Source organism: Mirounga leonina, unplaced genomic scaffold (assembly GCF_011800145.1).
Source record: "Mirounga leonina isolate KUSES-001 unplaced genomic scaffold, KU_Mleo_1.0 Mir_115, whole genome shotgun sequence".
Classification (NCBI taxonomy): Eukaryota; Metazoa; Chordata; class Mammalia; order Carnivora; family Phocidae; genus Mirounga; species Mirounga leonina.
This window is the reverse complement of record NW_023270268.1, coordinates 59663896-59686563: the sequence shown is the minus strand read 5'-3', so window position 1 is coordinate 59686563 and position 22668 is coordinate 59663896. Positions and strand designations below refer to the sequence as shown.

The 22668-nt window shown below is 38.4% G+C and overlaps 1 protein-coding gene across 1 annotated transcript in view; it reads left to right on the top strand.

The window, feature by feature from the left end:
• WDR49 (WD repeat domain 49) overlaps positions 1 to 22668 on the top strand; it is a 143395-nt gene that overhangs the window by 100510 nt on the left and 20217 nt on the right. The window contains exons 15-18 of the mRNA XM_034998459.1: positions 1468 to 1655; positions 2721 to 2918; positions 6460 to 6641; positions 21795 to 21898. Coding sequence (XP_034854350.1) covers positions 1468 to 1655; positions 2721 to 2918; positions 6460 to 6641; positions 21795 to 21898 — 672 coding nt within the window. The remainder of the gene's footprint in view (positions 1 to 1467; positions 1656 to 2720; positions 2919 to 6459; positions 6642 to 21794; positions 21899 to 22668) is intronic.

Below are 22668 nucleotides of genomic sequence, written 5' to 3'. Positions count from 1 at the left end.
CTTTCTTTCTTTCTTTCTTTCTTTCTTTCTTTCTTTCTTTCTTTCTTTCTTTCTTTTCTTCTTTCATGGTTTGAGTATTATTACCAGTTATGCATCCTTTCCAGAATATGTCAGAGTCCTGGTGACAGCTTCTGCTGAGATGTATGCAAAGACTGGTGGCACCAGAGCACTTCTGTAGCCATTTGATATGTAGATGAAATAACCATTAGCTTAATTTCTGCCTTGTTTTCAATGGCTATGTTAGCATGGTGTTGACATTTCCTGCATCTTCCCCAAATAAAAACCTGCTTTTGAGAATAATGCATATTGTTTTACCTTTCATCTAAAAACTTGTGTTTTAAAAGTATTTTTTCTTAGTATGAGCAATCTAGACATATAGGTGTTATATGTGTGAAAAAAAAATAAACATATCCGAACCACGTTTTTCATATTTGCTTTCCCACATTCAGTTTGCAGATAGAAGAGCTGCATGATTTTTATATAAAAATTTTCCACATTAAAAATCAATAAAGGTATACCCTTATAGAGTTTTAGAAACCTTGTGGAGCATTTAGAATAGACTTTGAAATGGTTAGATTCTAAAATTTTCTATTTTCCAGAACTCCCTTCTATTCACAGAATGAACTATTATCCTGAAATTTCTCCTATTTCCTCAACACTAATTCTTCTTAATGTTATCAGTATTCCCAAATTGTTTCCACCGAAGCGACTACAAGCCATTATTTCTACCTTAAACAGATATGATTGTTAATCAGCAGTACATTTGTGAAGCAAATTGAAAGTCATCTACAGATTTATCAAGTAATAATAGGAACTTGGCCACAGAAGAATAATTTAGGTAGAATGCTTCTACAAAGCATATAAAAATAGAAAATGAAAAGGAGTGTTCTAGGCCTATGAACCAAAAAAGTGTTCCATAAGGGCTCCCAATGAATTCTTGATGAAAAACTAAAAACAAGCTCATAAATAGAATCCTAAGCATGATGCTACCTGCTACATAGAGAAATTAATAGCTATGCTGCTATAACTGCCTATAGGCACCCAGTTGCATGCAGGAGGAATTTTACTTCTTTGGTATATGTGTCCAATGGGTTATTAAGAAAGATGGGTTTATGTAATTAGAATATCATAATATTGAAATTAATACTTCATAAGTTTATTTGGAGGAACAAATTAATTCTATCTAACTTTAAAAACCCAATTATATTGAAATAATGAAGGCAAGGGAATTCAATGTAATGGAGCATCTTGCATTTCCAATCTCATTTAATACTCAATACAAACTGGTAAGGTTATCATAACATTATCTCCATTTTATGTTGGAGAGAGTCAAAGTGCTGGAAATTGATATCAGGGCTACCTGCCTCTCCGATATTCATATGCCTTCCACATGGCAAGCCACCGAAGACGTTTTTTTCAGCTCCTTGTTGTCACGTTTTCCTAATTAAGTGTTGTCTTACACATTAGGAGGAGCTAACCTGGTGTCATGTGGAGGATCTGGGTATGTCAGATTTTGGGATACATTTAAGAAGCAACTTCTGGCTGAGTTTTTGGCTCATGGTGGAGTTGGATCCATTATTATGTCTACTGATAAGTCAAACCAATACCTCACCACAGGAGATCTGGATGGACAACTGAAAATCTGGGATATAAAAGTAAATTGAAAGTATTCTCATATCTTTACTAATTTTGATTGCCTTGTGTTACAGATAACTATGAATCTGCTCTTATCTATCTCCTGGATAAGGGAAGACATGATCAGTCTGAGTATTGTAAAGGAAATATTTACATGTATTGGACAGAGACATCTCTTAAATAATTTATGGGGAAAACCAGATTGTTCTCAGTATGAAAATCTTCTCAAGTCAAGGGCGCCTGGGTGGCTTAGTCAGTTGAGCAGGCAACTCTTGGTTCAGCTCATGTCATGATCTCATGGGTTGTGAGATCCAGCCCCACATCATCAGGCTCTGCACTCAGTGGGGAGTCTGCTTGAGATTTTCTCTCTCCCTCTGACCTTCTCTCTATGTGCACTCGTGCTCGCTCTCCCTCTCAAATCAATAAATTATATATATATATATATATATATACACATACATACGTACATATGTATACATACGTACGTATGTATATACATATATGTATATGTGTATATATGTGTATGTAGTCAAGTCAGTCACCCAATTTAGGAATACAGTATTGTCAGTAAGGTTCTGCAGCATTGTTTGAGCATAAATAATTAGGATATACCTTATCTGAAATGAGACTGTAAACCCAATTTTAACCAGAGTACTGGCCCTTCCTCCAACATTACTATCATCCTGAATTAGTTTGGGATTTTTGTGACAGTGATTACCTCCTCGTTTATCTAATAATATTATAAAATTGTATAATATGCAACTATCTACACGTGATAAAGTTCATCTCTTTCAAATACTGACTTTACTGTTCACTCTTTCTGTTTTTTATTCTTCCCCTCCCCTCTTCCTTTTGTTCCACTTCTTGGGTTAGGCAAATCAGTTAGAAACCTTTTTTTGACATTAATATGATTTTTCTAAACTCTGTTATCATGAACTATTCTTTTGCATTTGGAGAATGGAGTATTGTTCCCAAATGTACCTTTTTTCATTTCCGTATCAGACATTTTAAGAAAAAGTGTTATGTCACCATAATTTAATTTAATATTTGGACTTTTTAGAATTCTAGCATTTCTTTTCATTCAGGAGTACTGTCTTAATTCCAGTAAGAGCAAAATCACACAGGCCCCAGCTCTGATACGATCATTCCGACCTCATGAAGACCAGATAAGTTCCTTAGAGATGTGTAAGCCAGGTGGCCGCTTACTGATTATCTCCTCATCGGCAGACTGCAGCATTTGTGTGACTGATGTCTGTGGTGCTCCTGTCTGGATCTTTGGTCAGGTAGAAATATTGCTTCTTCATTATTCTAGTATTTGACATTTAGTATGAACTTGGGCTGATTTCTGTTTGAATCTCGTCGGCTTTTAATGTTCATCAGTCATGAAAGAACTGACTTCCATTTCTGGAGCTGTAGCTCTAGGCGTCTCTTGTCCTGTTTACCATTAACCATGACAGTTCCATCGAGTGGAAGACTCTAGAGACATGGAAAGATGGCGGCTCTGTGCATCTCAAAATGTTTCAGGATTTCTGAGAAAATTTTCTCCTTTAAAACTCCTTCAATTTCAATGTCTAGTAAAAACACAGTGTGGATAAAATTACCATGTTATTCTTAAAAAATTGAGGACAATGACTTTCAAGTAATCAAATATAAAAAAATTAGAAAAGAAAACAAAAAAACAAAACCTCCCTGTTCATTGTCTGATTTACTCCTGCCCAAATAACAATAGCTAACATTTGCTGAGTTTTTCCTGTATGGCTAGGGCCCTGTTCTACAGTCTCCACATGAATTATCTCATATAATCACAATTCCTCATCCCATGAGGAAGGAGCTCTTCATTATTCCCATTTTACAAATGGGAAAACAGAGGCACAGAAAGTTGAATCAATCTCCTGAGCTCCCAGAGGCTAATAAGTAGTAGAGTTTGGCTTTTAACTCAAGCTGGCTCATTTCAGAGCTCATGCTTTTAACCCTTCCTCTCACGAAATTAAGTTCCCATTTATACCTGTCTATTAAGAGAAATGGAAGTAGGGAGCATGATGGGACCTCTGTTCTTGCTCCCTTTGTGATTTGAGGGACAAAATACCAGTTTGATCAGTTTCAGCCACCACTGTGGAAGCATGGTGGCATGAGGTCAGGCTGGTGGCAAGAGGTCGGGCTGAAACCTCAATTTCGGTCTGGCTGGTTGACTTGGTTCTATTCGGCAGACTCTGTTGCCACTCATGCCATGATAACACAGCAACCGTCTTTGTGTTGGAAGACAAAGTCTGTTGTTGCTCTATTTTTGAATTGTTTTGTTGATGTCTGCCTGTCCTGAAAGACTTTTATACAACCCTATGGACACAAAGGGCGATGGTAAATCAGAAAATAATCTGGGGTGGTGGGCCCGTGTTTGGCCCGGTAGTATGGGAGTCTCAAGGTAGCGCTCAAGGGCTGTACAGTCTTCTGCTCTGTAAATAAGGCAAGTGTTCGACTTTTCTCAGTTGGGAACAAGAGCCTCTGAGTGGTAAGTCGCATGGGTGTGTGTGTGTGTGGGTAAGTGTGTGGAGAATGAGGCGGAGGGCCACAGCTGGTGTTCTGAGCACAAGCTGAGCTGGAAAGATGCTTCTGTAAGTGAAGGAGTTAATGTAATGCTGAATTGCTGTATGGTCATGCCTCATGGGCTTTGGGGAGTTGAAGTGGAGGTTAGAATGACAGGTAAAGAAACAGAGCATCATCAAGTGGGTGACATCTGGACGCTGAGTTCCTTAGAGGCGGCTAAAGCAAGAAATAGCACCATTCTAGGTGTGGGTGCCATATTGTGCCCACCACACAGTAGCTGCAGCTAAATTTTAATTAAGAAGCATGTGCTAGTAAAACTGTTCATTTTTATGCCTTTGATATTTGTCCCTAGCTATTTTGTAAAGTCTTTGTATTTTGAAAGATTTTAGCCTCAAAAAGCCTGTGTGAAAATAGTTTGGTTTTTCCCCTTATGTTCCAGACAGGAAAAAGGGCCCCCAGAGCTGGGGAAGTCTTAGAAAGTAAAGGCTGGGCAACTGGGGACAGCTGGGTTTTCTAATTTTTTCTGCTTGAGGTTTTTTTTTTTTTCCCCTCAAGGACTCACTTTGATCAAGCTGTCTTGAATATAGGTGCTGGTGGTCCCAGGGGGTGGGGCTGGGTTGAGGGGAAGAGAAAGGAGGGAGAAGGGAAGAGAATAAATTAGTAGATACTGGAAAATAGCAGCAGTGAATGTCCTTCTCATGGTGTGTAAGAAGAGACACTCATTTAGAGAAAGAACAGAAGGATATGGAAGGCAGATGGCAATACATAGATAAGAAGGAGAAGAGACCCAATTAGTAAACATAATTTGGATCAGAACAGTTTTTGCTGAACAAACTTGATATGTACAATGTCGTGACTTTTGCCTTACATTTGAATGTTGTATTTGTTCTTTAGTTGAATTAATTCTCATCTGGCAGTTATAAAAACAGGAGGAAAAGCAATAATATATTTTAATTTCCTACATTAAGACTTAATTTTCTAATCACATGCAGTCTGATGAAAGTATTTAAAATACTGTAGTGCCATGTGATTCAATATATTTCGGAAGGAAGTTATTTTTTAAATAAGTATAAATAATTTTTATAACATAGCTATGGATCTGAGGTTGGTTTCCAAGTTAGATTTTTTAAAAGTTAGAGTGTGGTATGTCTATTTCTGGAGTTGGAAAAATGGGGGTGGAGATGATTTATCCACGGAGATAGCCTTGTCCCAGGAAACTATCAGATGATTGTGTTATCAAAAGAAATTAGTGATGCATGCACATGTTCAGTGCTCCTCTTCACACACTAACCACTGTCGCATTGGGCAGAATGGACACTGGCACTTCTCCTCCTGGTCCTGTGGGGGCCCGTGTTGTGGGTTGTGCTTATTCACCCAGTGTTTAAAATTTGACTTAGTTGCCCATATTTAAACATTAATGATTTCACATAAGATCCAGATTACCTGCTTCTCTTGAAAAAGAACACGTCAGTCCCTGAGAGTAACTGTAAAATGGGTTCTTTCTAATTCACCACAGTCCCCACCTTTCCCTATTGCCAGTGAACGCTGGAGCTGAACTTCATTTGCTATTTATTACCTTATAGGAGGCTTGATTCATTCACTGACTCAATCTTCCCAGCTCCTGTAGGCATTTTCCTCTGTAGTCCCTTCTGACAAGATTAGCAGTTCGTAGGTCAGTCAGGTATCCTAGGGATGCCTAACTCCCTCATATCATACAGGCTGTATTCCCTCCTCCATTCCTGTGTATATGATGGGAATTGACATAAGACAAAGACATTGGCTCTGTATTTCAAATATAAAATAAAATGTCAATGAGAATTTCTACTAGATATTAAGAATTGTAGCCAAGTTTTGTGAAAACTATTATGTAACACACATATTTTCAGTGAAAAATGCTCAATGATTTGATTGTTTTTTGAGACTTTCCTAGGAAGTTATATGCAAAGAAAGGAGTTGTGTGAAAAATTAACTGCTAATTTTTCAGCAAAAGCTTTGTTTTTAGTAAATACATATCTTACTATTCCAGATTTTAAAGTGGGAATATTAATTTTTTTGTAGTTTATTATCTTTTCAGAGAATCTATGTTTCTTATGACATTTACTACTTTCTAACCTTTATTAAAGTTACATATATATGTCTCGTCTCCCTCAGAAAACTGTAAGGTCTTTGAAGAACCATGTTTCATTTATTTCTGTGTGTGCCCAGGACTTCAGTTAGTAGTGTAGCACATAAATGTTCAAAGAAAATAAATGTCATAAAAATAAAATAAGTCTCTCTTTTCAGGCAAAGCATTGGCAAAATGAAAACTGTTCTTCCCTTCCTAAAAGAGATACTAACTTAATGAAAAGTGAGATTCAAGAAGAAAGCATAAGGGAAATTCCTTTACTTTCTAAGAAGGAATCATGGTTAGACCTACCAGAACATTCTCTACTTGATAAGAAAAACAAAGATGATACCACATTCAAGTAAGTAATTTTAAGTGTTACCTGGATGCCAACTGGAGTCAAGATAAGACCTAACAAGATTGGCCCAAACTTCCTCATGTGCTCCGTGGAACACGCAGGGACTATTTCAAGGGTGTGTGTGGTGGAGGGAGAATTTATATTCTCAGGGTTATTGTACCTAGTTTAATTTCTTGCCTCCATTGAATTCTTGATTTCTATTCAGGATCTTCTAGTCTTCTGTTTCTGCTCCATCATCAACCTAATTGTGCAAGTTATCCCCTTTCCTCAAAAACAATATACTCTATGTGTATATGTATGTATGTATGTATGTATGTATGTATCTCAAAATGTATGTCAGATTTACTCCTGGTTTTGGTAAGGTGCACAGGGGTTTATCTGACAAAAGTTCAAAGAGCTTAAGTTTGAATATTAGACATGACTCTCCTTTGAACTCTTCTCACCTTTTCTTTATTGTAAATGAAGCCCTTTCTTCTCTTTACCCCACTCTGCCAGATCTCATTCTTCTATTGCTCTTACTCTCTAATAACAGGCAGTTTTAGTTATTTCTTTTCGTTAACACATGCTCTCATAATTTTTAAAAAGATCTTATTTATTTATTTATTTGAGAGAGAGAGAGAGAGAGAGTGCAAGTGGGGGGTGGAGTATAGGGGAGGGACAAGCCGACTCTGCACTGAGCACAGAGCCCCACCTGGCTCAGTCCCAGGACCCTGAGATCATGAACCAGGCTGAAATCAAGAGTCCTACATTTACCTGATTGAGCTACCCAGGCACCCCTCTCATAATTTCATCTTTCATATTCAACAAATATTTTTTTAAGAGGATGATTTTATTCATTGTATTTTCTTCTATACAAATGAAAAAATTTTACCATGTGCATAATGTTACTTTTGGGGGTTTATAGAAAAATTGCACAGGAAGAACACAGAAAGTACATACCCTATTCCCATCCCACACAGTGTCTCACATTAGTATGGTGTATCTGTTACAGTTTATGCACCAATATTGATACTTTATTATTAGCTAAAGTGCATGGTTTACATTAAGGAGGTTTGGTGGAAGGTCCTTTGATGACTACACTCAGGGACCTCTGAGTTGCCCGTTTCCAAATTAAGGCACACTTTGGCCAATCTCTTATGGCTCAACCCTGCTAACTGGGATTACCTTTGGTGATACACATCCAGTGTTTTTCTGTTACAGTCCCTCACAATGGCAGGCCTCCCCTCTTGAGTCCACTTCGGCTTGGCCCATAGGAAGCTCACACATTCTTACCACACCAACTGTTGCCTAGTTGCCCCTTCTTCCCCTACCACATGGTAGCTCCAGTCACAGCTTTTTGCCTGTCGACTTTTGTAGTTATTGATGACTCATGGATCCATCCTGTCCCTCTAATGGTTACCCCATTCTGTCCCTCTAATGGGGCCATAAACTAAACTCTGATTGTTCATGTGAGCGGAAGCTAGAACTGAAGGGGAAGCTTCCTTCCTCTCCCAGGGCAGTGGGACTCAGTGCATACTTGCAACTCTCTCCTCTCTACCCCATCTTTGGTCTATTTATATCCTAGAGTGCTGGTTGACCTTGGTGTCAGCAGTTTGGTTGTAGAGCTATCTCCTTGTCCTTCACATGGAATCTAGCACCTTACTCAGAATTTTCAGAATACATTTTGCCTCTTAATTAATGAATTATTTTGCTTTCAGACTTTTTGGACCTCTGCTGACAGGGAGATAGAAGGAAAAAAAATGCCCCTTTAAGCATCCTGTTACACTAAATTACACTTTGGTATTTGTTCTTCCATTTCCTTGAATTATAGCTTGCTGAAATGTCAAGTGGCATTTTACTTTCAGACAGAAGGATCTTTTCAATTTAGAAATATAGCATGACCAATCCTGTACAATAATAGAATGCTGGGAATGGAAAGATTTTAGACATGATAAAAGGCTCCCACCCAGCCACCCAACTCAATTTTACAGATGAGGAACTACAGTTACCCCAGGGTAACAAAGAGAGAGCATTGTTTCTCTTCCTGTCACACTCCTAGCAGAGTGAAGGCAAGTATCATCACACATTCTTGTTTAAGAGTATTTCAGCTTATATACTAATTTCCTGTTCCTTAATGACACACTCAATTATTCTTTTTTTTAAAATCAGTTTTTCCTGTGAAATTTCCATCAGTAAGAAGCAAAGTTTCCTCTATTACACTGCAGCTTTTCAAACAATACATCAAAAAATGCCTGTGATCTTTAAAATTTCTGCTTTATCTAATTCAGATGACTGGATTGAAATAATTTAGGACTTTATGGTAAGCAGACAGTACAGAATAATGTCACTTTGGAATAATTGAACTAACTGAAAGAAAAAGGCGAAAAATGTATCCTCAGAATTGGCTTGGCAGGTACATCCTTCACTTTTCTCAGGAACACGACCAGGGATCCTCTGTGGAAAACATACCAGTGCAATGTAATTGTTAGCTGAAAAATGTCCTCTGTGGCCTCCATCCAATACTGAGGAGACTACTGATGATTTTCTCCTCAAGAGAATATTATTCTCTATTCCTAATCAGATTAGTAAATACAAGGAGGGAATCATGCCAGTTCTGGTCCATTTGCAAAAGTATTTTTAAAAATACGTGAAAGAATTTAAGGGAACTAAAGAGAGAAAAGCACAGCTGGTGAGTCTGTGTGCAGGTGGGGGTATGTTCAGAGGGAGGCAAAACAGTAAGGAAGATGGAGATGCAAAAAGGAAGTGGAAGATGCAGGAAAAATAAAGGGAAAAATCAGATGCTTTAAAGCTACATTCTCATCTTAACTCCTAAGATCCTCTCTCCAGGATAAAAATCTTGGCATATATTATCTTCTGGCTTATACATAAATAACAGGTTTCCATAGTGCTTAAGGTATTGTATAATATTATGTGTGAGAAGTGGGTAGGTGGAAAAATGTCATTTTCAATTTAAGTCCTGGGGAGATGAAGACGAATACAGAATTTAAGAGGGTAATAGAAAGTCCTAATGCTAAGTTAACAATTGATACAGAGAAATGGACTTTTTCCTTCCTTAGATTCAGCAAAAGTGAAAAAAAAAAGTGAGAAATAAATGAAAGCGTAAAATAGGTAGGTAAAATAGGTAAAAATAGGTAAAAAAAACCAGTGGACATGAATTTTTCTTCATTTATAGCGATTTTTTTTTTAAGATTTTATTTATTTATTCATGAGAGACAGAGAGAGAGAGGCAGAGGGAGAAGCAGGCTCCCAAGGAGCAGAGAGCCCGATGCGGGACTCGATCCCAGGACCCTGGGATCATGACCTGAGCTGAAGGCAGTCGCTTAACCAACTGAGCCACCCAGGCGCCCATTTATAGCGATGTTTGATTTCTGGAGTCACACGAAATTATTCTTATCTAGAAAAGTTATAGATAAGATTTTATAGACAATAAAACTTTAGAGTATTTTTTTAACATATAATGTATTATTTGTTTCAGAGGTACAGGTCTGTGATTCAACAGTCTTACACAATTCACAGTGCTCACCATAGCACATACCCTCCCCAATGTCTATCACCCAGCCAACCTATCCCTCCCACCCCCCACCACTCCAGCAACACTCAGTTTGATTCCTGAGATTAAGAATTCCTCATATCAGTGAGGTCATATGATACATCTCTTTCTCTGACTGACTTATTTCGCTCAGCGTAATACCCTCCAGTTCCATCCACATTGTTGCAAATGGCAAGATTTCATTCCTTTTGGTGAGTGCATAATATTCCATTGTGTGGAATAACACACCACATCTTCTTCATCCATTCATCTGTTGATGGACATCTTGGCTCTTTCCATAGTTTGGCTAATGTGGACATTGCTGCTATAAACATCAGGGTGCATGTACCCCTTCGGATCCCTACCTTTGTATCTTTGGGGTAAATACCCAGTAGTGCAATTGCTGGGTTGTATGGTAGCTCTATTTTCAACTTTTTGAGGAACCTCCATACTGTTTTCCAGAGTGGTTGCACCAGCTTGCATTCCCATCAACAGTGTAGGAGGGTTCCCCTTTCTCTGCATCCCCACCAACATCTGCTGTTTCCTGACTTGTTAATTTTAGCCATTCTGACTGGTGTGAGGTGGTAGCTCATTGAGGTTTTGATTTGGATTTCCCTGATGCCGAGCGATATTGAGCACTTTTTCATGTGTCTGTTGGCCATTTGGATGTCTTCTTTGGAAAAATGTCTGTTTTCCGCCCATCTCTTGATTGGATTATTTGTTCTTTAGGTGTTGAGTTTGATAAGTTCTTTATAGATTTGGGATACTAGCCCTTTATCTGATATGTCATTTGCAAATATCTTCTCGCATTCTGTCGGTTGTCTTTTGGTTTTGTTGACTCTTTCTTTTGCTGTGCAAAAGCTATTTATCTGATGAAGTCCCAATAGTTCATTTTTGCCCTTGCTTCCCTTGCCTTTGGCGATGTTTCTAGGAAGAAGTTGCTGCGGCTGAGGTTGAAGAGGTTGCTGCCTGTGCTCTCCTTTAGGATTTTGATGGACTCCTGTCTCACATTGAGGTCTTTCAACCATTTTGAGTCTATTTTTGTGTGTGGTGTAGGGAAATGGTCCAGTTTCATTCTTCTGCATATGGCTGCCCAATTTTCCCAACACATTTGTTGAAGAGACTTTTTTCTATTGGACATTCTTTCCTGCTTTGTCGAAGATTAGTTGACCATAGAGTTGAGGGTCCATTTCTGGGCTCTCTCTTCTGTTCCATTGATCTGTGTGTCTGTTTTTGTGCCAGTACCATACTGTCTTGATGATGACAGCTTTGTAATAGAGCTTGAAGTCCGGAATTGTGATGCCACCAGCTTTGCTCTTCTTTTTCAACATTCTTCTGGCTATTCGGGGTCTTTTCTTGTTCCATACAAATTTTAGGATTATTTGCTCCATTTCTTTGAAAAAAAGTTGATGATATTTTGATAGGGATTGCATTGAATGTGTAGATTGCTCTAGGTAGCATTGACATCTTCACAATATTAGTTCTTCCAATCCATGAGCATGGAATGTTTTTCCATTTCTTTGTGTCTTCCTCAATTTCTTTCATGAGTATTTTATAGTTTTCTGAGTACAGATTCTTTGCCTCTTTGGTTAGATTTATTCCTAGGTATCTTATGGTTTTAGGTGCAATTGTAAATGGGATCGACTCCTTAATTTCTCTCTCTTCTGTCTTGTTGTTGGTGTATAAGAATGCCACTGATTTCTGTGCATTGATTTTATATCCTGCCACTTTACTGAATTCCTGTATGAGTTCTAGCAATTTTGGGGTAGAGTCTTTTGGGTTTTCCACATAAAGTATCATATCATCTGTAAAGAGTCAGAGTTTGATTTCTTCATTGCCAATTCAGATGCCTTTTATTTTTCTGTTGTCTGATTGCTGTGGCTAGGACTTATCATACTATGTTGAATAGCAGTGGTGATAGTGGACATCCCTGCTGTGTTCCTGACCTTAGGGGGAAAGCTCTCAGTTTTTCCCCATTGAGAATGATATTCACTGTGGGTTTTTCATAGATGGCTTTTATGATATTTTGGTATGTACCCTCTATCCCTATACTCTGAAGAGTTTTGATCAAGAAAGGATGCTGTATTTTGTCAAAAGCTTTTTCTGCATCTATTGAGAGGATCATACGGTTCTTGTTCTTTCTTTTATTAATGTATTGTATCACATTGATTGATTTGCAGATGTTGAACCAACCTTGCAGCCCAGGGATAAATCACACTTGGTCGTGGTGAATAATCCTTTTAATGTACTGTTGGATCCTATTGGCTAGTATTTTGGTGAGAATTTTTGCATCCATGTTCATCAGGGATATTGATCTGTAATTCTCCTTTTTGATGGGGTCTTTGTCTGGTTTGGGGATCAAGGTAATGGTGGCCTCTTAAAATGCATTTGGAAGTCTTCCTTCCATTTCTATTTTTTGGAACAGTTTCAGAAGAATAAGTATTAATTCTTCTTTAAATGTTTGGTAGAATTCCCCTGGGAAGCCATCTGGCCCTGGGCTTTTGTTTGTTGGGAGATTTTTGATGACTGCTTCAATTTCCTTAGTGGTTATAGGTCTGTTCAGGTTTTCTATTTCTTCCTGGTTCAGTTTTGGTAGTTTATACATCTCTAGGAATGCATCCATTTCTTCCAGATTATCTAATTTGCTGGCAGATAGTTGCTCTTAATATGTTCTTATAATTGTTTGTATTTCTTTGGTGTTGGTTGTGATCTCTCCTCTTTCATTCATGATTTTGTTGATTTGGGTCATTTCTCTTTTCTTTTTGATAAGTCTGACCAGGGGTTTATCAATCTTGTTAATTCTTTCAAAGAACCAGCTCCTAGTTTTGTTGATCTGTTCTGTTATTTTGGTTTCTATTTCACTGATTTCTGCTCTGATCTTTATTATTTCTCTTCTCCTGCTGGTTTAGGCTTTATTTCCTGTTCTTTCTCCAGCTCCTTTAGGTGTAGAGTTAGGTTGTGTATTTGAGACCTTTCTTGTTTCTTGAGAAAGGCTTGTATTGCTATATACTTTCCTCTTAGGACTGCCTTTGCTGCATCCCAAAGATTTTAAACAGTTGTGTTTTCATTTTCATTGGTTTCCATGAATTTTTTAAATTCTTCTTTAATTTCCTGGTTGACCCATTAATTCTTTAGTGGGATGCTCTTTAGCCTCCATGTATTTGAGTTCTTTCCGACTTTCCTCTTGTGATTGAGTTCTAGTTTCAAAGCACTGTGGTCTGAAAATATGCAGGGAATGATCCCAATCTTTTGGTACCAGTTGAGACCTGATTTGTGACCTAGGATGTGATCTATTCTGGAGAATGTTCCATGGGCACTTGAGAAGAATGTGTATTCTGTTGCTTTGGGATGGAATGTTCTGAATATATCTGTGAAGTCCATTTGGTCCAGTGTGTCATTTAAGGTTTTTATTTCCTTGTTGATCTTTTGCTTAGATGATCCGTCCATTTCAGTGAGGGGGTGTTAAAGTCCCCCACTATTATTGTACTGTTGTCGATGTGTTTCTTTACTTTTGTTATTAATTGGCTTATGTAATTGGCTGCTCCCATGTTAGGGGCATAGATATTTAAAATTGTTAGATCTTCTTGTTGGATAGACTCTTTAAGTAGGATATAGTTCCTTCCTCATCTCTTATTATAGTCTTTGTTTGAAAATCTAATTTGTCTGATATAAGGATTTCCACCCCAGCTTTCTTTTGGTGTCCATTAGCATGGTAAATGGTTTTCCACCCCCTCACTTTCAATCTGGGGGTGTCTTTGGGTCTAAAATGAGTCTCTTACAGACAGCATATCAATGGGTCTTGTTTTTTTATCCAATCTGATACCCTGTGTCTTTTGATTGGGGCATTTAGCTCATTTACATTCAGGGTAACTATTGAAAGATATGAATTTAGTGCCATTGTATTGCCTGTAAGTGACTGTTACTGTATATTGTCTGTGTTCCTTTCTGGTCTATGTTACTTTTAGGCTCTCTTTGCTTAGAGGACCCCTTTCAGTATGTCTTGTAGGGCTTGTTTTGTGTTCACAAATTCCTTTAGTTTTTGTTTGTCCTGGAAGCTTTTTATCTCTCCTTCTATTTTCAGTGACAGCCCAGCTGGGTGTAGTATTTTTGGCTGTGTATTTTTCTCATTCAGTGCTCTGAATATATCATGACAGTCCTTTCTGGCCTGCCAGGTCTCTGTGGATAGGTCTTTTGTCAATCTAATGTTTCTACTATTGTAGGTTATAGATCTCTTCTCCCGAGCTGCTGTCAGGATATTCTCTTTGTCTCTGAGACTCATAAGTTTTACTATTAGATGTCAGTGTGTTGACCTATTTTTATTGATTTTGAGAGGGGTTCTCTGTGCCTCCTGGATTTTGATGCCTGTTTCCTTCCCCAAATTAGGGAAGTTCTCTGCTATAATTTGCTCCATTATACCTTCTGCCCCTCTCTCTCTTTCTTCTTCTTCTGTGTTCCCAATTATTCTAATATTGTTTTGCCTTTTTATCGCTTATCTCTCGAATTCTGCCCTTGTGATTCAGTAGTTGTTTATCTCTCTTTTTCTCAGCTTCTTTATTTTCCATCATTTGGTCTTCTATATCATAATTCTGTCTTCTGCCTCATTTATCCTAGCAGTTAGAGCCTCCATTTTTTTATTGCACCTCATTAATAGCCTTTTTTATTTCAACTTGGTTAGATTTTAGTTCTTTTATTTCTCCAGAAAGAATTTTTCTATTATTTTCCATGCTTTTTTTTCAAGCCCAGCTAGTATCTTTATTTTTTATTTTTTATTTTTATTTATTTATTTATTTATTTATTTGAGAGAGAGGATGAGAGGAGAGAGAGAGCACATGAGAGGGGGGAACAGTCAGAGGGAGAAGCAGACTCCCTGCCGAGCAGGGAGCCCGATGCGGGACTCGATCCCGGGACTCCAGGATCATGACCTGAGCCAAAGGCAGTCGCTTAACCAACTGAGCCACCCAGGCGCCCTAGTATCTTTAAAATCATCCTTCTGAACTCTATTTTCAACATCTTACTAATGTCTGTATTAATTAGGTCCCTGGCAGTCAGTACTGACTCTTCTTTTTTTTGAGGTGATTTTTTCTGTCTTGTCATTTTGTCCAGAGGAGAATAGATTAGTGAGAGAACAAAATGCTGACAGGGTAACAATGACCCCAGAAAAATATACACTAAACAAATCAGAAGAGACCTGAGGCCAGGGGAAAAGAAAGGGAAAGAAAGAAAAAATAAAAATAAAAACAAAAACAAACAAACAAACAAAAAGAAAAACAGAATATGATCAAATATGATCAGGCTGGTGCATAGATCAGTGCCACACACTAGATTTTGGGCGTATTTTGGTCTGTTAGAAGAAAGTGCCTCCCAAAATTTTAAAGAAAGAAAAACTTATATATGTACAAAAATAAGGGTAAATACGATGAAGGGATGGAATATGACTATAAAGGTGAAAATTATAAAAGATTTTATAAAAGGTATTGATAAGAAGTTGGTTGAAAAAAGAAAGAAGAGGAATTAAAAAAAAAGAAAAGGAAAGGGAGAAAATGTGATCAGGCAGGAGACTAGAACAAAGCCATACGCTAGAGATTTAGGGTATAGCTTGGTCTGTTAGAGGAAACTGCATCCCAAAATTTTAAAGAGAGAACAACTTATATATATATATATATACCAAAAATAAGGTTAACTACTATGAAGGGATAGAATATGACTCTAAAAATGAAAAATAAAAAAGATTTTTTAAAAAAGGGATTGATAAGATGTTGGTTGAAAAAGGGAAAAAGAAAAATTCAAAAAAAAAAAGTTAAAAAAAATTACCTTTGAAAGACTAAAGAATCATGGTAAAAAAGCCATGAATTTTATGTGCTGTATTCCTCTAGTGCTGGTGTTCTGCCGTTCTCATTGATCGGTAAACTTGGTCTTGGCTGGCTGTTCTTGCTGATCTTCTGGGGGAGGGGCCTGTTGCCGTGGTTCCCAAATGTCATTGCCAGAGGCAGAATTGCCCCGCCCTTGCCGGTCCAGGCTAAGTAATCTGATCGGGTTTGCTCTCAGGAGCTTTTGTTCCCTGCAAGCTTTCCCTACAGCTTTGGAGGATGAGAGTGAAAATGGCGGCCTCCCAATCTCTGCCCTGGAGGAGCCGAAAACTCGGGGCCCCGCTCCTCAGTGCGCCCCCAGAGAAAAGCAGTCAGTCACTCCCGTCTCCCTGGTCTCAGGTCGCACTCTGTGCTCACCCGGCCTGTGACCGAGCGTTTGTATCTCTGGCACCCAATCCCGTGTGGAGTCTCCAAACCCAGCAGATCCTTGCAGTGCACTCCCGCGCTGCTCCTCCCGGGGGAGGAAGGAGAGTCTCCCCGGATCTACCGCTTGTTGGGTCCCTGCTGGAAGAGCAGTGTCCCAACTGTGCCACGGATCACGGTTTACGGCAACCCCGAGCTGCGAGCCTGCTCCTTGGTTCTGTCTCTGAGCTTCCCCGCTCCGATACCTGGGAGCTCTGCTGCACTCAGGCACCCCCGGTCTTTCTGTGACCTCGAGGGTCCTGTCCCAGCAAGGACTCCCCCTCCCCCCTTAGCCAGTGGAGCGACGTCCCTCAGCAGAGCCGACTTATAAAATTTCCTATTCTGTGCTCTGCTGCTCTATCACTTGCCAGTAGCGGCCGACAGAGGCTCCTTCCCCCACCATCTGTCTTCCAGAATATTGCCTCGGATTCACTTCTCTGCTCATCCTACCTTCCAGAAAGTGGTCGCTTTTCTGTTCGGAGAGTTGCTGCTCTTCTTTTCTTCAATCTCCTATTGAGTTCGTAGGTGTTCAGAATGGTTTGATCCCTATCTAGCTGAATTCCTGGGACCAGACAAAATTCAGGTCTCCTACTCTCCCTCCATCTTGCTCCTCCTCCTCCTAGAGTATTTCTTTACTGCCAAAAAAATACATGTTCTTTAGGAGAAATTTTGGATGTACAAATAAGCAAGAAGGAAAAAGAAAAATCACCTGTTGCAAAACTGGTGCTGACCCTTAGGCATTTCCAGATCCAGGCAAATAAGCAAATAAACAAAAGTATATCTTATGAAAACGAAGACTATCATACATAGTTTATAACCTGTTTTATCATTCAGAAAATACACAGGGAGTCCATTTCTGTGTGAATTAACAGGGGTGGCCACAGACATCCACATCTGTAATGACATCCTAGGAACTTAGGAGTTCTGTAACCATTTCCTTTTTTTTGAGCATTTAGATTGTTTACAAATGTTATTTGGGAAAACATTTCTTAAACACCTTCATGTATACATGTTAGAAGACCCAATGACATTCATCATCAGAATAAATTCTTCAAAATGGAGTTGCCAAGTCCAAAATTTCAAAGGCCTTTAGATCATCTTGCTAAGTTGCTGTCCCTAGGCCTGTGGGTGCCCCCACCAGCAGTGCATAGAAACGGCTGCCTTGGAACCAACCCCGGATGTTGTCATTGTCCTAAAACTGTTGCCGTGGTATTTCATCATTTTTTTCAGTTGATTATTTTGATTATTTGCGAGAGTGAACTTTTTTCCCCACATGTTTATTAATCTTTAACAATTTAATAATGAACTTGAAAGAGGTATTAGAGGTATTAGACTCGACCGATTGCTGTCACATCCTTCAGAGAACCACAGCCCATAATTCCTATGGGATGCTCACCATCTTAAATATGGTGTTCTCTGTTATTGAACCAGCCTTTATTATAGAATGACTCTAATGTTAAGTCAGATCTATTCATGTGGAGAACTCTCTCTCATCGATCTTCATTTTTATTCTAGGGCAACAAAGAGCAAGTCTACTCTACCTTCTGTTATCTGACACTTTTCACTTTGGCTGCCATTTCAAAAGTGGGGAAAGGGTTAATTATCAGAAACCAGGATAAAAGAATCAGATGGGAAATGAAACAGAAATTTCCATTAATTTCTCAGTAAGTTGTATAAAACAGAGGCACACTTAAAATTGATGTTTCTTAGAGATGAGAAATTATGATGTTCTAAATCCTTATTATGGTTAGGAGGGAATTGATATTTAATATTATTTATATGCTGTTGATTACCTAATTATCCTGTCAGGAGATCTTCTGTTAGAAATTAAATTAGGAAATTTATGGACAGCTGTAAGAAAAAATACACAAAACATTAAAATCGCATTTTAAATTAGGCCTTATATGACATAAAACACTTGGAGGATTGACAGTCTACTTTTACCAACAATCTGTGGCAATAATCATCCTTTGCCCATGTATAACGAATGAAAGCAAATGAAAGTCTACTCATTTTTTAAAATTTAAGTCTTAAAAATACTAGTACAGCAAATTATTATTTTTGAAAGTACCACATCTCCTTATTTTTTGTCTCATCGTTCTGAGAGTTCCCAAGAGTAGTAGGGCTGGCCATAAGGGGTGATGGAACTCCCTACTTTGAGTGGAAAATATTTTCTTATTCTTGCTTAAAGTGATAGTGGGCAATACTTACTGAGCTCCTACCATATTCCAGGCACTGTGCTAAGGTCCTTAGGTATTTAACTTATTTAATTGTCCCTGTAATCTTTGGAAATGGTTACAGTTATCATCCCCATCTCACGACTAGGAGAGCAAGGCAGAAAAAAGTTAAGTGATTTGCCCAGTGTCAACCCACCAGCACGAGGTGAACCAGAGATCCCAAAGCAGGCCTTCTGGCCCCAGAGCCAGTGTACTTTGCCACCACTCCATACTGCCTGCCCAACAAGCATCATGTGACAATATGGAAAAGTTATTGGTTTCTGAGTCAAGTGATCAAACATTTTGTCAAGTATCTGCTATGTATAAGCCACTACTCTAGGCACTTTTGCTTTCCTTTAATGCCTAGTAGGGCACTTGGAGACTTGTCACATGTCATTCTTCCCTTCTATATCCTGAACCAAGAGGTGAGAGATCAGTTAGAGCCTCTCTTTCTCATAGAATTGATGGCAAGTTTCCCAGAGCCCATAGTAGGCCCTCTTCTGGCTCTAAGCCCTTTATTACATTATTCTGCATTTTTATCTTTGCCCATTAAGAGTATTGGAATTTTGGGAATATTCACCTCTTTCCAGTTGTGTGTGCATTTTCATAGTAACCATTCCCCCAAATGTCAAATATCTACAGGAAAGGAAGCAATAAGTTGGGCTTTGAATATGAAGTTGATCCTGCTGTCTAGTGGTTCATAGAACTGCCCTGAGGTGAGAGCTTTGTCACTATGGCTGTCCTTCCTTGGCAGTCATCTCAGTAGTACAGTTTAGTGTGATTACCAGGAGAGTCTCTCCTACCTTATGCCCACCCCTTTCCCTCTGTGGATTTAACTCTTAAGTGGAGATAAGCAAAGTGATTTTAGTATCACTGGTTGAGAGAGCCAGGAAGCAAATGGCCTAAAAGCAGGAAAAAGTTCAGATTGTCTTGGAAAAATAAAGGTCTAGTGTTATCTAGTCCAAAGGTAGACCTCCCTATGTCTAGGCCTCCCTCAACAGTTTGTACATCAGTTTATAACAATAATACTTTTCTGGGGGGAAAAATAGTATTAACCTAACAACTGTAAGGCATAACTGTACTACATTTTACCCTTCCTGTAAAGGGTAAACTTCTTATTGTTACAGATTCTCTTACTATCTTATAATGACTCTCTAAGGATGCCATCGCAGTGGTTTTCCAAGCCAAGATAGTGACTAAATAATATGTTCTGATTCATGAGGGATTGTACATGAGGGAAAGCACCATTCCAGTGTGCTTTGGGGACAAAATGCCACCTGCTTTAGTCTTTGGATGCCGAAGATTCACTTTAAAAAAAATCTGTAATTCCAAATAATTTATGTAGACACTTCACCCAGTCAAGGAAATAGAGCTTATCTCCCATTGTCATCCCCTTGTTAAGTATAGGCTGTGCTTAGAAATTTGCTTCTGGAGAGTAGTGTATGGAAAGGAAGGGAAAAGTAACTTTACACAGGGTAGAAGCTTGGCAAACACAACCTTGGCCAATGGTAAGTTTAGCATCAACAGTGATAAGACAGGGTGATAGCATGTACCCTTGATAATATGTAATAATAGCACTTCATCTCCATTGACTTCCTCCCATCTAACCCTAAGAAAAACATCAGATAAACACAAATTGAAGGGCATTTTACAAAAATATCTGACAAGTATTCCTCAAAACTGTCAAAGTCATAAAAAACAAGGAAAGTCTGAGAAACTATCATAGACCAGAGGAAGCTAAGGAGTCAGAAAGCTAAATATAATGTGATTTCTTGGCACAGAAAAAAAGACATTAGGAAAAAATTAGGGAAATCCTAATAAAATATTGAGTTTAGTTAGTAGTCATGTACCGATATTGGCTTCTTAGTTGTGATAAATAGTAATTAACAATAGGGACAGCTGGGTGAGGGGATATACCAGAAAACTCTGTGCTATGTTATCTTCACAAGTTTTCTGTCAATCTAAAATAACTCTAAAATGAAAAGTTTATTTATGTATAAAAAAGCAATCAATAAATTGCTATTTAAAGCTATATAAATAGCACACAATATTAACTTTGAGATACATTGACTTAATTTCACTTGTATTGATATTTTAAACTCTTGAGTTTGGGAAATACAGTCCAAATAGAGCAGAGGGAAAGGAAGGAGGGAAATGAACATTTATTGAATAGTGTTTTTTATTAGGCACATCGCCAAACAGCCATCCATCTCCTCTCCTTTAAAACCACAGTGAGAATCTCATTGTGTAAAGCAGGAAATTGGGGCTGAGAGTATAGGAAACCTCTAGAGGTTCTCCAGCTACTCTGGAGGCAGCAGAACTGCGAATAAAAGTTACGGGATGGGAGAACAATCAGCAGGAGGGCTAACAGATGCAAGGAAGGGAGGCAGCAGGGAGAGGGTAGGCCCCAGGGCTCCCATTAATTGTGTGAAAAATGGGTGTGTTTTCTGACCTGATGCATCCAAGAGAATAATAACGATTTTGGACAACACAACTTGTCGTTGTCGAGGTAGAGGTCTGTGCAGTGAACGTTAAATATAGTTGAGACCATTTCCTGTTTTCTGACAAGAATTATGTACAGCTATATAATGATTTCACTCCCTCTGTTTTAATGATAACAGTTTTTCCATGGATTCAAGCTAATCTGAAGTTTTCCTATAGATTCATATGATAAGCCTCAAAAATACTGAACTTTTTTTTGCATTTTGGATACCATAAGTGAAGATCCAGGCCTCACACTGGATAAGTTTTTGACACATACCACTAGTTAGCCCATTTAATTTATACACAGGGCAAGAATAGTGTGTGCTTCTGTGAAATTTTCTTCTGCATAATTTTTTCTCTGACTTTCCAGTTACTATGGGAATCTTAGCTTAACTAGCCTCTTGGCCTCTCTGGCTCTTACCTTTTTATATCATCATCTGGTTAGCAGCCATTTTCTTCAAAGATACAGCCTGATTAGTATAAACAAATGTCATCAATTAGGTCCACAGTAGAGAGGGCTTTTTTGTTTGTCTGGTTGGGTTTTTTTGTTTCTTTGTTTATTTTCTTTTGTCAAAGTAAGATATGTATTTAAAGCTTGAAAGTGCCTATTCGTGGCTGATATTTTATTTTATCATATATTATTTTCTTCCAGTGTCAGACCATCAGAAGTCATAAATTTAGGTATAAAATATAAGGAAAGAAATATCTTCAGGAAAAAAACACATAACCTTTACAATGGTGAAGTTATGCAAAAATCACCCAGTAAGTAATCACTCTTGACATATCTTTATAGTATTTTATAGATTGGTATGAATATGACAAATAGCTACTCTGTGTGCCAGGAATGCTGGTATTCCTTAATAAATGTGAAGGTAAGAGCCTCTGTTTAACAAAGGAGGAAAGTGAAGCTCAGAGACATCAGTGATTTGTCCGAGGCTGCACAGCATATAAATGGCAGAAGTATAAGGTCTAAGCCAGAAAACACACGTAAAGTGCCCATTATAGCTTCCAAAATAGGGTTAGCACAGAACGTCAATTCTCTCCCGTAAATGTTGAAGAGATGAAAATGAATAAAAACTATTTTTGCTCTAAGGAAGCCCAATCCGAGTTTAGTTTGGGCTAACCAGAAAAAAAATTATAAAACAAAAGTAACTGAAACAAAAGAATTGTTATCATACTGAAAGGTATTGTTTAGAGGTGTACTAAGAGGGGCTCCTGGGTGGCTCAGTTGGTTAAGCATTTGACTATTGATTTCAGCTCAGGTCATGATCTCAGGGTCATGAGATCCAGCCCTGAGTCAGGCTTGGGGGGTGGGGGGGTCTGCTTGAGGATTCTCACCCTCTGCCACTCTACACACGCTCATACTCTCTCTCTCAAACAAATAAACAAATCTTAAAAAACAGAAGTGTGGTGAGAATAATTCCCCAAACTCCATCATATGAAAATATTTCACTCATTGCCAGTCTTGTTTAAACTTATGTCCAAGAGGGCGCCTGGGTGGCTCAGTCGTTAAGCGTCTGCCTTCAGCTCAG